Raw genomic sequence first — 12509 nt, forward strand, 5'->3', positions numbered from 1 at the left:
CATGGCTGCTTTCACAGGTGGCCCTGCCTTTAATGGGGTAGGATAAACCTGTGACAGGACTGGAATTGGAAGTGCTGCTGGGTGGATGTATGGAGCAGGTTTTGCACCTGGGTGTTCCACAGGGTTATGATCCTTGTGGCAAGGGCTGGGATTGGGAGTAGCACAAGGACGGACTAGGATGTTGTGGAGGTTGGATGGGTGACAGAGCAGCACTTTAGAAGGGTGGTGGAAGGATTGGGGCTGTGAGGGGTAATGATGTGGGAGATCTGTTTGCGGACTAGGTCTGTGGATAGTGCCTGTCTGTGAATGCCTTGGTGAGACCCTCAGCATTCTGAGCAAGGGAGTTTTGTCACTGCAGAAACACCATCCTCTCCCACTACCTCCAAGAACCAGCCACAAAGGAGTGTCTTCTTCATCACCCAGTACCACCCTGGACTGGAACAACTGAACCACATCCTTCGCCAGGGCTTTGATTACCTGTCGTCATGCCCTGAAATGAGGGACATCCTACTCGATGTGCTTCCTACCCCTCCTAAAGTGGTGTACTGCCAAGCACCCAACCTCCACAACATCCTAGTCCATCCTTATGCCACTCTCAATCCCAACCCTTGCCACAAGGATCATATCCCTGTGGAAGACCCAGATGCAAAACCTGTCCAGTCCACCCACCCAGCACTTCCTATTCCAGTTCTGCCACAGATTTATCTTACTCCAACAGGGGCCAGACCACCTGTGAAAACAGCCATGTCATTTACCAGCTCTGCTGCAATCATTGCACAGCTTTGTATATTGACAGACTACCAATCAGCTGTCTACTAGGAGGAATAGCCAGTGCCAGACTGTTGCCAAGCACAAAGTAGACTATGCTATGGCACAACATGATGCTGAAGATAACACACTTGATTTCAGTGGCTGCTTCACTACGCCTTTCCTTCAACACTAGCTTTTCTGAACTGTGCACATGGGAGTCATCGTTACAACACATTCTCTGTTCCCGAAATTATCCCGGCCTCAAACTATGGTAACATAGTGGCCCTCCACACTACAGTCTCCATCCACTCTGTCCTATCATCTCCTCCCCATTCTCATATCCCGTCCCGTTTATTGCAGCCCTCTGCTAATGCATCCTCCTGTCTTTCCCTGCTCCTCTCCCTTTTTGCTCCTTTTTTCCCCACCTTCCTGCACCACAACCTCCTGATGCTATGCTTGTTGACAGTCTAGTCCCTGCACACTCCACCAGACAGCATTTGTCTCTCTCCTCACCCATACACTACTGTCCCTTTCCCTTCCCCATGCCCTTCAGATTGCTGCTTGTATCCTGCGTGATAGTTGCGTTCTGTCCCAAAATGCTGGAGTTGGCAGTTTTGTGTGTGTGTGTGTGGGGGGGGGGGGGGGCTGTGTGTGTGTGTGTGTGTGTGTGTGTGTGTGTGTGTGTGTTTTACTGATGAAGGCTGTGGCTGAAAGCTTTGTGTAAGTATCTTTTAATTGTGCCTGTCTGCAACTTGACATCTCTTCTTTATGGTAAGTAGCAATCCTTCTTTTCCTAGATTGTTGTACATATCATTGAATGAGTTGCAGATATTAAAATCTTTTTTCAAGTTCTTTTTACTAACTGATTCTACAGTTTGAATCTTTTTTCTTAATAAGCATTGCAGCGAAATTTTTTTTGTGTTAGAAAAAATGTAATTTATACTTTGCATATTCCTCCATGGTTCAGTAGAGAGTGACCAGTACCACGATGTATCACCTGCTAACAATACCAGGGTCAAGCATACTCTGCTTTCACTGGCTACTGCAGTTTGCCAATGAAGGCATGTGAAACATAACAGGTCAAACAAATAAAACAATAAAAAATCCAGGTTGATTTATCGACAATTATGAAAAGGATAGCTTGTTACTCACCATAAAAAAGACACATTGAGTTACAGGCAGGCACAACAAAGAGGCTGCTTTTCAGTATTGTTGAACAAACAAACAGTGTTGGCTCTTACAAGGAAATCTCCCATTAAATAAAACCTTTTATAGCCCAAGTTTAAGAAGTAAAAGAATGAAAGAGAGAGGGAGGGAGAGAGAGAGAGATGACAGGAGTTCATGGCATAGTGAGCAGTTTGCAGATCTCACTACAATTAGCTGTTTCTTATCTGTTTCTTATTTATGATACTAACACCAACCAAACTCATTGTTATCAATTCACTCTTGAAAGATTCAAGAAAACTTTGGACAGAAACTTTGGCGATCTAAAAATCTCTTTTCATTGTATACAATTTTAAACATAGATTTCTTTTCACATATAACATATGATGGGCATTAAAGGGTTAAGGGGCACTAAGCCAGTCATTATCAACATTTAGGAACAACAACATTCAATTATGAAATTAGAATGAAATACAGACCATTAGCTGCTTACAGGTGTTGATAAATATCAACGGGGATAATTGAAAATGTGTGACCCGACCGGGACTCGAACCCGGAATCTCCTGCTTATATGGCAGAAGCTCTGTCCGACTGAGCCATCGAGGACACAGAGGATAGTGCGATTGCTGGAACTTATCTCTGGCATGCTCCCCGTGATACCCAGATTTCCAACTTACTGTCCACACACTACATTTGTAGTGTCCCTGCCCACTGTACTCCTTACTCGCAGCAGTCAATCTACTGATTCCCATAAGAGTTTGAGCAATGTGAGTGCATCCACACTGAAGAAGATCACTGGCCGGTAAGCTGAACATGTCCAAAAGAACAGATACCATCTTCAGATACATTCAATTATTGTGCAGAATACAATTCAGAACTCTTGTGTTGATTATAAGATTGAGTTCCTCAAACAAGAGATCCTGCAGAATGGATGGTATATCAATGAAAATACATAATACGTTTTTTATACATGGGTTCTCCTGCCACCTCTTGGTGAGTAGATTTTTTTATCTACCCAGGTACAGAATATACGGTATGAAATATGCCCTAAAAATGCAGGATTACATCAGCCCTAAGGGAGATAAGAGATTTGAAATTCTTTGTTTGTCACAGATCCTGCTACAATAGAGGCATAAGTGGTGTGTATAGGTTACTTGGTTCATTAAAAATTTTATCTCAAATACGATCTACAAAAAATCAACTGACCAAAGACCAAAAGCAATAAGGGGATCAAGTTCAAGAATGTATAGGACATTCTGCCAAGCAACCACATCAAATTTGAGTTGGCTCGTGACTAACTGGTGTGTGGCAGACATGTACTTAAAGTTTAAGATCAGATATGTTAGCTACCTAAACACAATGCGTACTGTGGTGGGGTTCATCATTGGGTTGTATCTCAACTGCTGAAAGATTGCTTCAGAAGTGAATTTTGATGCTGGCCCAGAGTCCAGTTGAAAAGTGATATGTTGATCACCACAGATGAGACTGAACAACAATTGTCTCTCTCTTGGTATTCCTGCTGGACGCATCTTGTGTGTTACATAAACCTGTGTTTGTAACAAGTGCTGTGTAGCATTTGTGTCACTATTGTAGAAAACTGACACCATATACTGCCAGAACCATAAGCAGTACAAATGGTGTGGCATATGATGTTCAAAGAAGTTGAGATGATATGGCAAATCAAAGTGCATCAATAATTGAATTTCCATTGTTGTAATAGTCTGGTTTATTAATACAACACTGAAAATTCCTGGAAGAAGTAAAGGTGACCATGCAGCTGATGAATTGAGCACTTGTCTGGTGCAGAAGCAAGACTGAAATTGTTCATCTTTTGATCAACATCCTTCCTTAGAGCTAAGTGACTAAGCGATGCAAACACACGCAAATGTACATGCACGGTTGTGTTAACCCTGCTAGATGCCATTTCAGTGCATTGCAGGCTGACTGGGTTAAGGGGTTGTGTCAGGAGGAGAGTAGTTGAGAAGATTGAGGGGGAGAAAGGGAAGGTGGACGTTAGGAATGTAATTTCCTGGAAGGAGAGGCAGTAAAGAAACGAGATAGAAATGTGGTATTGACGAGCTCACCTCAGCACTGTTGCCGGTGGCACACAATGTTATGGCAGAGTGGTTGGGTGGGGAGGTGGGTGTGAGGGTGGAGGGGGGGGGGGGGGGGGGGGAGAGGAAGACAAAGACTGTGGAGAGGATGTGTGGGTGCAGATTAATAGAGTGTGGAGGGAGCCTTGGGCACAGGGAGAAGGTGAGTTTGAGGCAGGGGATGAGGCCAGGGGAGTTGTGGGGTTAAAGAATGTGTTATAAGGACAATTTCCTAGTACATAGTTTAGAGAAGCTGGTATTCTGGTGGTGGTGAAGGGCAACAATTCAGAAGCAGCCACTGAAGTTAAGCCCATTGTTCTCGGCAATATGCTCTGCCGTTAGGCGACCTACTTTGCTGTTGACCACAGTTCAATAAAAGCTATTTATTCGGATGGACAGGAGTTACAACAGAGTTAACTTGTATTTGTCAGAGAGTGCAGTTAAATTTTGGAGTGCACTGACACACTTTACATATGTTCTTTTTAGTGAAAAACGACTGCCTTGTTATTGTTCATGAGTACATTGATCACTAGCAGTGCAGGCCATTTTTCTTTATCATTTCATTTTGACAGCAGCTTTATGATTGTCTTATTGGTAATAAATATTTTGCCTCCAGTGGCACTTCAGCAGAGAGCTGCTGAAGTCGGACACTGCTGTGGGTCAACCTCCAGAACTTGAAAATATCACTGGTTCTTTGTGCACTATAAAATGTAGTATTTATCACCATGTCCGAACTTTGTTTGAGACTTTTTTCCTTCTTTTCTTTAGGAAACTTTTGAATAGAGAAGGCATTCTGTTACCTAAGTCTATTTCTGTAGACTGTAAGTTAGTACAGTCTGAATGGATTAAAAAGGTATCAGGAGTACGTGATATCAGTTGCACATGTGGGTATGATATCGCTGATTTCATCAATGAGTACCAGGTATGTTATTAACAGTTGTATATCTGGATTTTTTTTGTGCATTGCTGTAGATTATAATAACTTGTTGTTTGATTATTTACTTTAGATTCTGGGTTTGTTAAGATAATGAGTATGTTATGTCATTATTTCCAAAGTGCCTCTTGAAACATGACTCAAGTTTGGTATGCCAGAATGGGGTATCTGGTGAATTTACACATTTGTATACATATGAACTCAACTGACCTTTTTTGATCATCAGTCTTCTGACTGGTTTGACATGGTTCAACATGAATTCCTCTCCTATGCCAGCCTATTCATCTTGGGGTGGCATTTATACGCAACATCCTCAATTACTTGTATACAATCCGACCTTTGAGGGCCCCTACAGTTTTTACCCTCTAAAGCTTCCTCTAGTACCATGATAGTTATTCTCTGATGTCTTCACACGTTTCCTATCATCTGTGGGAAACCTCCTCATTTGTTATCTTCTGAGTCCACTTAAGTTACAACGTTCTTTCAATAGGACCACATCTCAAATGCTTTGATTCTCTTCTTCTCAGGTTCCCCTACAGTTCATTGTTCACTCCCATTCTCAAACAGTGCTGGTTTCCAAACATACATTCTCAGAAAATTCTTTTTCAAATTAAGGCTAATGTTTGATACTAGTTGCTATATCAGAATAACATAATAACATCCAAAATACTGAAATGATTTATTCACAATGATACTGGTTCAAAATAGCACTTCACAATCCAAAGCAATTACACAAGTCGAAGGCACTCTAGTTCACATCCCAGATAGTTGAGACAGTATCCTGTTCCACAGGGTTCCTAGTACGTGCAGTCACTAGTCACAAGTACGAGCAAAGGCAGGCATAGGACTGCTGCACGATGCTGTTGCAGTGGCCTATACAGGGTGAGTCACCTAACGTTACCGCTGGATATATTTCGTAAACCACATCAATTACTGACGAACCGATTCCACAGACCGAACGTGACCAGAGGGGCTAGTGTAATTGGTTAATACAAACGATAAAAAAATTCACAGAAGTACGTTTTTTAACACAAACCTACGTTTTTTTAAATGGAACCCTGTTAGTTTTGTTAGCACACCTGAACATATAAACAAGTACGTAATCATTGCCGTTTGTTGCATTGTAAAATGTTAATTACATCTGGAGATATTGTAACCTAAAATTAACGCTTGAAACCTCCGACGTTCAGTTGCGTGTTGTAACAGCTGCAACATACATCGCGTTTCTACAGAATGATCTGCCAACGTTGCTCGAAAATGCCCCACTGGAGACGCATCGACGTATGTGGTATCAGCATGATGGTGCACCTGCACATTCCGCAATTAACACTAGGCTGACCCTTGACAGGATGTTCGACGGGCGTTTCATAGGACGTGGAGGACGCATAAATTGGCCAGCCCGTTCTCCTGATCTTACAACTCTGGACTTCTTACTGTGGGGTACGTTAAAGGAGAATGTGTACCGTGATGTGCCTACAACCCCAGAGGATATGAAACAACGTATTGTGGCAGCCTGCGGCGACATTACACCAGATATAGTGCGGCGTGTACGATGTTCATTACGCCAGAGATTGCAATTGTGTGCAGCAAATGATGGCCACCACATTGAACATCTATTGGCCTGACATGTTGGGACACACTCTATTCCACTCCGTAATTGAAAACGGAAACCACGTGTCTACGTGTATCTCACCCCTCATGGTAATGTACATGTGCGTTAGTGAAAAAGACCAATAAAAAGGTGTTAGCATGTGGACGTAATGTGCTGTTCCAGTCTCTTCTGTACCTAAGGTCCATCACCGTTCCCTTTGGATCCCTACGTAATTCGGTGCTCTCCGATACACACGATGGAACAGCGGAGGAGTGGTCCTCAAGCGTCAACTTTAGGTTACAATATCTCCGGATGTAATTAACATTTTACAATGCAACAAACGGCACTGATTACGTATTTGTTTATATGTTCAGATGTGCTAACAAAACTAACGGGGTTCCATTTAAAAAAAACGTAGGTTTGTGTTAAAAAACATACTTCCGTGCATTTTTTTATGGTTTGTATTAACCAATTACACTAGCCCCTCTCCTCACGTTCGGTCTGTGGAATCGATTCGTCAGCATTTGATGTGGTTTACGAAATATATCCAACGGTAATGTTAGATGACTCACCCTGTATACCGTCCTGGTAGTTCAGGAATATAGTATGTGGTGGCACCAGGGGCCAAGTGGGGACTTGCTTCCATCTCATGACACTGGCTCTCTAGTAATCGTCTGAAAATGCACTACGTGGCCAGTCAGTGAATCTATATGCCTGGTCTGTGTGTGTTATCTTTGCAGCTGTGCAACTGGCCACGCTTTGTGCATGTTGACATCTGCCACTGTCGGCCAGTGGCTGAGTGATGGCGGATACCATACTCCTCCTCCCGCAGAAAGCTCGAGACAGCTGCTGGCGATGTAGGAGACATCCACGGGTTCTTCATCGGATACGTGTGGGAGAGTGGTGCAGTAAGGCCGAAAATGTCGTCGGCAATGGCGATTACAGTGAGGCTGGAAGACGTGCTGGGGCTCAGACGGCAGAGGCAGCTGGAGAAGCATCTCCTCATCCAGCCCCCACATCCAGGAAGGGCATTGTGGTGCAGGTGTGACGGCCGATGCCGAAGGTTGTGCTCCCGGTTAAGGTGGCTGAGGTCCAGACGGGCCCCAGATGCGAGGCGTGGCTGAACTGCTCTCAGGGCTAGGAGACTGCAAATGGCCAGTGACCAGAGGCAGTGGGATGCCCGTGATGCCACCCACTGGAACCGGCAGGTCCGTAGCAAGTGGAGGAGAAATCCGGCTACGGGCCCGCAATCCGGCCGTCGGTGAGGATCCGGCTGGCAGGCGGTCGACGGCTGCTGCGCTGACGGGGGACAAAGCCGATTAGCATGTGGGAACGTGACCCTGTTCTGGATCTTTAAACAGAAAACCTTGTGGCCCTGCTGTCGGAGAATCACACCCGGCAGCCACTTCCATTGGCGACCGAAACATTGAGCCTAAACGGCCATTCTGGGACGGAAACGCGGCATTGACAGAGGTGGCACCGACCTGGGCACTGGGAACAGAAGAGTGAGGAGGAGCGTCCTAGGTTGTTGATGATGCAAGAGCTAGGTGGGGCTCTTGTCACCAATTGGAGTAGACCTGTAAGAGCTGAAAAATAATGTGAGTGCATTAACCTCGGAATGGTCCCAGAGATATATCTGCAGTTGCGTCTTGAAAGTCTGTATCATGCTTTCTGCCTCTCCATTGGACTGAGGATGAAAAGGGGGTGTAGGAATGTGGCGGATGCCGTGGTGAAGGCAGAAGGTGAGGAATTCTTGGCTGCAGAATTGAGGACTGTTGTCAGTGACCATCACTTGGGGAGGTGTTCTAAGGCAGACACAGTAATGGATGTGGTCGTGGCCATCTATGGAGAATGCTACTGCAGACCCACTGGAGATCAGGATCCTGGCCTGTGGCCTCAGCAACTGTGGAACTAGTTAGCGGGAAGGATTCCACCGCCGCTTCAGCTGCTTTGTCAATCTGAAAACAGAGAAGCTCTTCTTTATCAAATTCAGGATTGGGGCCCCAGGAAAGGCACGAGAGGGTGTGTGCACTAGCACGTTCTGAAGTACACTGGAAGTAAACGTCGTATCGATAATGGGCCAGGAACAGTTCCCAGTGCTGCAAACGATGAGCTGTCCGGTCTAGAATTTTGGGGGCAGGGTTGAACAAAGCTATGAGAGGTTTGTGACCCATTATTAAGTGGAACTTAGTCCCGTACAGAAACGTGTGAAATTTCTTGTGTGCAAAGACAACGGCAAGAGCCTCTTTCTCGATCTGGGAATATTTTTTCTGAGTGTTCAAAAACGTTTTAGAGGCATAGACAATAGTGTACTCAGAGCCACCGGGGAATCGACGTGCCGATGCCCGCCTCCAATGCGTCTGTGAGCGAGATGAGTTGCTGCCGTGAGTCGAAGTGGGCAAAGCAGGGGGCTGTAAGCAGCTGTGATTTCGAGGCTGGAAGGCAGTTTCACAAGATGGAGACCAAGTGAAAAGCACCCCTTTTTTACAAAGGTGGGAAAGACAAGCCACGGCTGTCGCTGCTACAGGAAAGAACTTCTGGTAGTATGCCACTTTACCGAAAAAGGACCGCAGTTGCAATAGTAATGGTAAATGTGAGAAAAATTGGCAATAGTAATGAAGATTTGTGCAGATGTACATTAATATATTGGTGTATAAAGTAGCTGTTTACTGCTACAGCGAGATTTGGAGAAGGGAGATTTAATGAGGCCGCATCAGTTAAAAATGGAAAATGAGGAAGATCTAGTAGGAAACAAGGAAGTAATGGGGTGAAGTGCATTTATGTACAGAGGAAGGCGTTACTGTTGCTTAAGTAGATACGTCATTAACTGTTTATTGAAGCCGGACGTGTTTTTAAGTTCTCTAATACAACAAGGGAGGTTATTCCAGAGTAGGATTCCTGCTACTGTAAAGGACTTCGAGAAGGTGACTGAGCGATGTAGTGGAACAGAGAGGATTTTATTATGATGGGAACATGTGTTTCTGTCATGTTGTTCAGACATGAGCGTTAAGGACGAGGAGAGATATAGGAAAGTAGATGAGACAGAGTGTATGGAAATTTCTGCGTTTGTCTGCATGTAGCCAGGACAGAGTTGTGCATATGCTGGTGAAATGTGATCAAAAAGTCGAACGTCACAGATATATCGGATGCAGGCATTTATGACCAGTTCCAGTCATTGTGAATTTTCCTGAGAGAGACCTTGTAGGATAATATTGCTGTAGTCAATGATTGGGAGTATAAGCGTTTGTACTAATTTCTTTTTCAGATTGAAAGGGAAGATTTTTGTAGGGCATGAAGGGATGCTGATGCTTTTTTGCACACTGCAGTTATGTGCTCTGTCCAATGTAGATATTCATCTATTATTACTCCCAAAATCTTTGCTGAGGGAGAGAAATTGGTTTGTTCCATTTAGGATTAGAGATGGTACGGATTCCCGATGTTTTGGGCTAATGAGCTTAGAGTGACCAACAAGTACCGCTTGGGTTTTAGATGGGTTGAGTTTTAGTCCTATGTTCTGTGCCCATTTTGATAGTGCATCGAGGCAGTATTGAAATTTTCAATAGATTTCTTTAGATTGATTGGTTTTGCACTTAGATACAACTGAAGGTCATCAGCATACATGTGATATTTGCAATAGATCAGAACCGATGACACATCATTGACATACAGAGAAAAGAGTATAGGTTCTAATACTGAGCCTTGTGGAATGCCTGACACTACCTGCCACCATTGTGATTTTATATTCCCAGACAGGACACGTTGCTGACGAGACGTCATGTATGAGCGAAACCATTTCACTGCACTTGGTGAGAAATTTAGACCACTAAGTTTGTCAAGTAAGATGTTGAAGTCAACAGTATCAAATGCTTTGCTGAAATCTAAGAAGCAAATGATAGTCACTTCTTGTCTATCCATGGCAAGTTTCAGGTCATCTGTCACCTTTATCAATGCGGATGTTGTGCTTCGATGTTTACGGAAGCCTGATTGGTATTCGTCTAGTAGGTTGTTAGTAGTTAGGTAGTTGGTGTGCTGATTATGGACTATATATTCTAAGGCTTTTGATAGTGCAGGAATAATGCAGATGGGACAGTAGTCAGAGGGTGCTGTGGTAATGTCCTTTTTAGGCAGTGGCTTAATTTGTCCCAGTTTCCAGGCCTCAGGGAAAACACTTGTAATTAAGGAATCATTGAAAATGACTGTTATAGAGGGCAGTAGTGGATCAGTAATAAGTTGCACCATCTGGATAGTGATGCCATCATGTTCAGTAGATGCTGATATAATTTGCATGATGGCTTTCTTGACAGCACTGCAAGTGACGTGCTGTAGATAGAATTTTTCTTTTTGCTACAGTCGTTAATCCCCATGAAGTAATCAATGATTCTCTGATTTTTTTTTTTTTCAATTGTGGTGGTAGGTAATGTGAAGAATTGGTTTAGTTCTTCAGCTGGGACCATGGGATTTTCTGCAACTTTTATTTTGCCTAAACCGAGACTGCGGAGATTTTTCCACAGGATAGCTGGTCTACATATATTGTCAGTTAATGTATGGGCATGCCTGAGCTTAGCATTTCTCACCGCTTGACTGACTGTTTCATTTCTGCTTGTGTACAGTATGATTTTCAGGTGTAGGGTGTATCTTGTATGCTCAATGTGCAGCATCTCTGAGATTCGTGAGCTGTTTTAGTTCATCAGTCAGCCAAGGTGCAGGTTTCCTTTTTACTTTTCTGGTCTTTATTGGGGCATATTTGTCATACAGTTGAGTAATTTTGTTAGTGAATCCCTGAAGTTTTAGTTTATGTCCATGAGAGGAGTAGAGGTCATTCCCCAAACTGTTTCCTGTGCCTCAGTTTCGATATCAGGCAAATTTATGCATTTGAAGTCTTGGTATGTAGACAGTTTTTGTTTATATCTAGGACTTCTAGTGAATACATCACGAAAATAATGTCATGGGCAGACATGCTAGGCACAGATATTTGAGAGGTGTGGATTATTCTGTTTGGAGATTTCGTTGCGAGTATATCTATGAAAGTGTGACTGGTAGTCGTGTGATGAGTAGATGCCAGCTGAAGTAGCATCATATTTGAGGAAGAAAGCACCCTCTTAAATTTCCCACTGGAAGGACTACTGTGCATGAAATTAATGTTAGTGTCACCTGCTATAATTACATGTTCATATGACGATTCGTGACTTGAGAGGGCAGTTTCGAAGCAGGCAAACCCACCTACTTTAGGAGGTTTGTAAAGGACATATATTAAGCACTTTCTAGTAAGGGATTTGATTTATTTGAACATATATTCCTCTTGTTTATCTACATTATAGTTTATCTACATTATAGTTTAGAAAAGAAGAGAATAGAAGCTTTCGAAATGTGGTGCTTCAGAAGAATGCTGAAGATTAGATGGGTAGATCACATAACTAATGAGGAGGTATTGAATAGGATTGGGGAGAAGAGAAGTTTGTGGCACAACTTGACTAGAAGAAGGTATCGGTTGGTAGGACATGTTCTGAGGCATCAAGGGATCACAAATTTAGTATTGGAGGGTAGCGTGGAGGGTAAAAATCATAGAGGGAGACCAAGAGATGAATACACCAAGCAGATTCAGAAGGATGTAGGTTGCAGTAGATACTGGGAGATGAAGAAGCTTGCACAGGATAGAGTAGCATGGAGAGCTGCATCAAACTGGTCTCAGGACTGAAGACCACAACAACAACAACAACAACAATCTACATTGTTGTCGAATATATGTAGCACAGTAGGTGATAAATCAGAGTATATGTACGTCCCCTCGTCTGTTGCACCTGTCGTGCCTGAGAAAGATATAGCTGTCGTGGTTTATGGAAGTTGTGGGAACACCTGGTTTGAGCCAAGTCTCTGACAACAATATTACATGAATATTAGTAGTTTGAAATATATATTTGTACTTGTGAAAGTGAGCTGGCAGAGATGTTCAATATGTGCAATATGCAGCTTCGTGCGT

At 43.4% G+C, this 12509-nt stretch overlaps 1 protein-coding gene and 1 non-coding gene across 4 annotated transcripts in view; one reads left to right on the forward strand and one right to left on the reverse strand.

The window, feature by feature from the left end:
• The window catches only part of LOC124803030 (protein arginine N-methyltransferase 9-like), a 118253-nt gene that overhangs the window by 69773 nt on the left and 35971 nt on the right, over positions 1 to 12509 (forward strand). For all 3 annotated transcript variants that reach the window (XM_047264141.1, XM_047264140.1, XM_047264142.1), the window contains one exon: positions 4776 to 4929. In XM_047264141.1, the coding sequence (XP_047120097.1) occupies positions 4776 to 4929 (154 nt within the window). The remainder of the gene's footprint in view (positions 1 to 4775; positions 4930 to 12509) is intronic.
• Trnai-uau lies at positions 2447 to 2521 on the reverse strand. The gene has a single exon. It is a non-coding gene; the product is annotated as a tRNA-Ile (tRNA).

The sequence above is a fragment of the Schistocerca piceifrons genome, chromosome 6 (assembly GCF_021461385.2).
Source record: "Schistocerca piceifrons isolate TAMUIC-IGC-003096 chromosome 6, iqSchPice1.1, whole genome shotgun sequence".
Taxonomy (NCBI): domain Eukaryota; kingdom Metazoa; phylum Arthropoda; class Insecta; order Orthoptera; family Acrididae; genus Schistocerca; species Schistocerca piceifrons.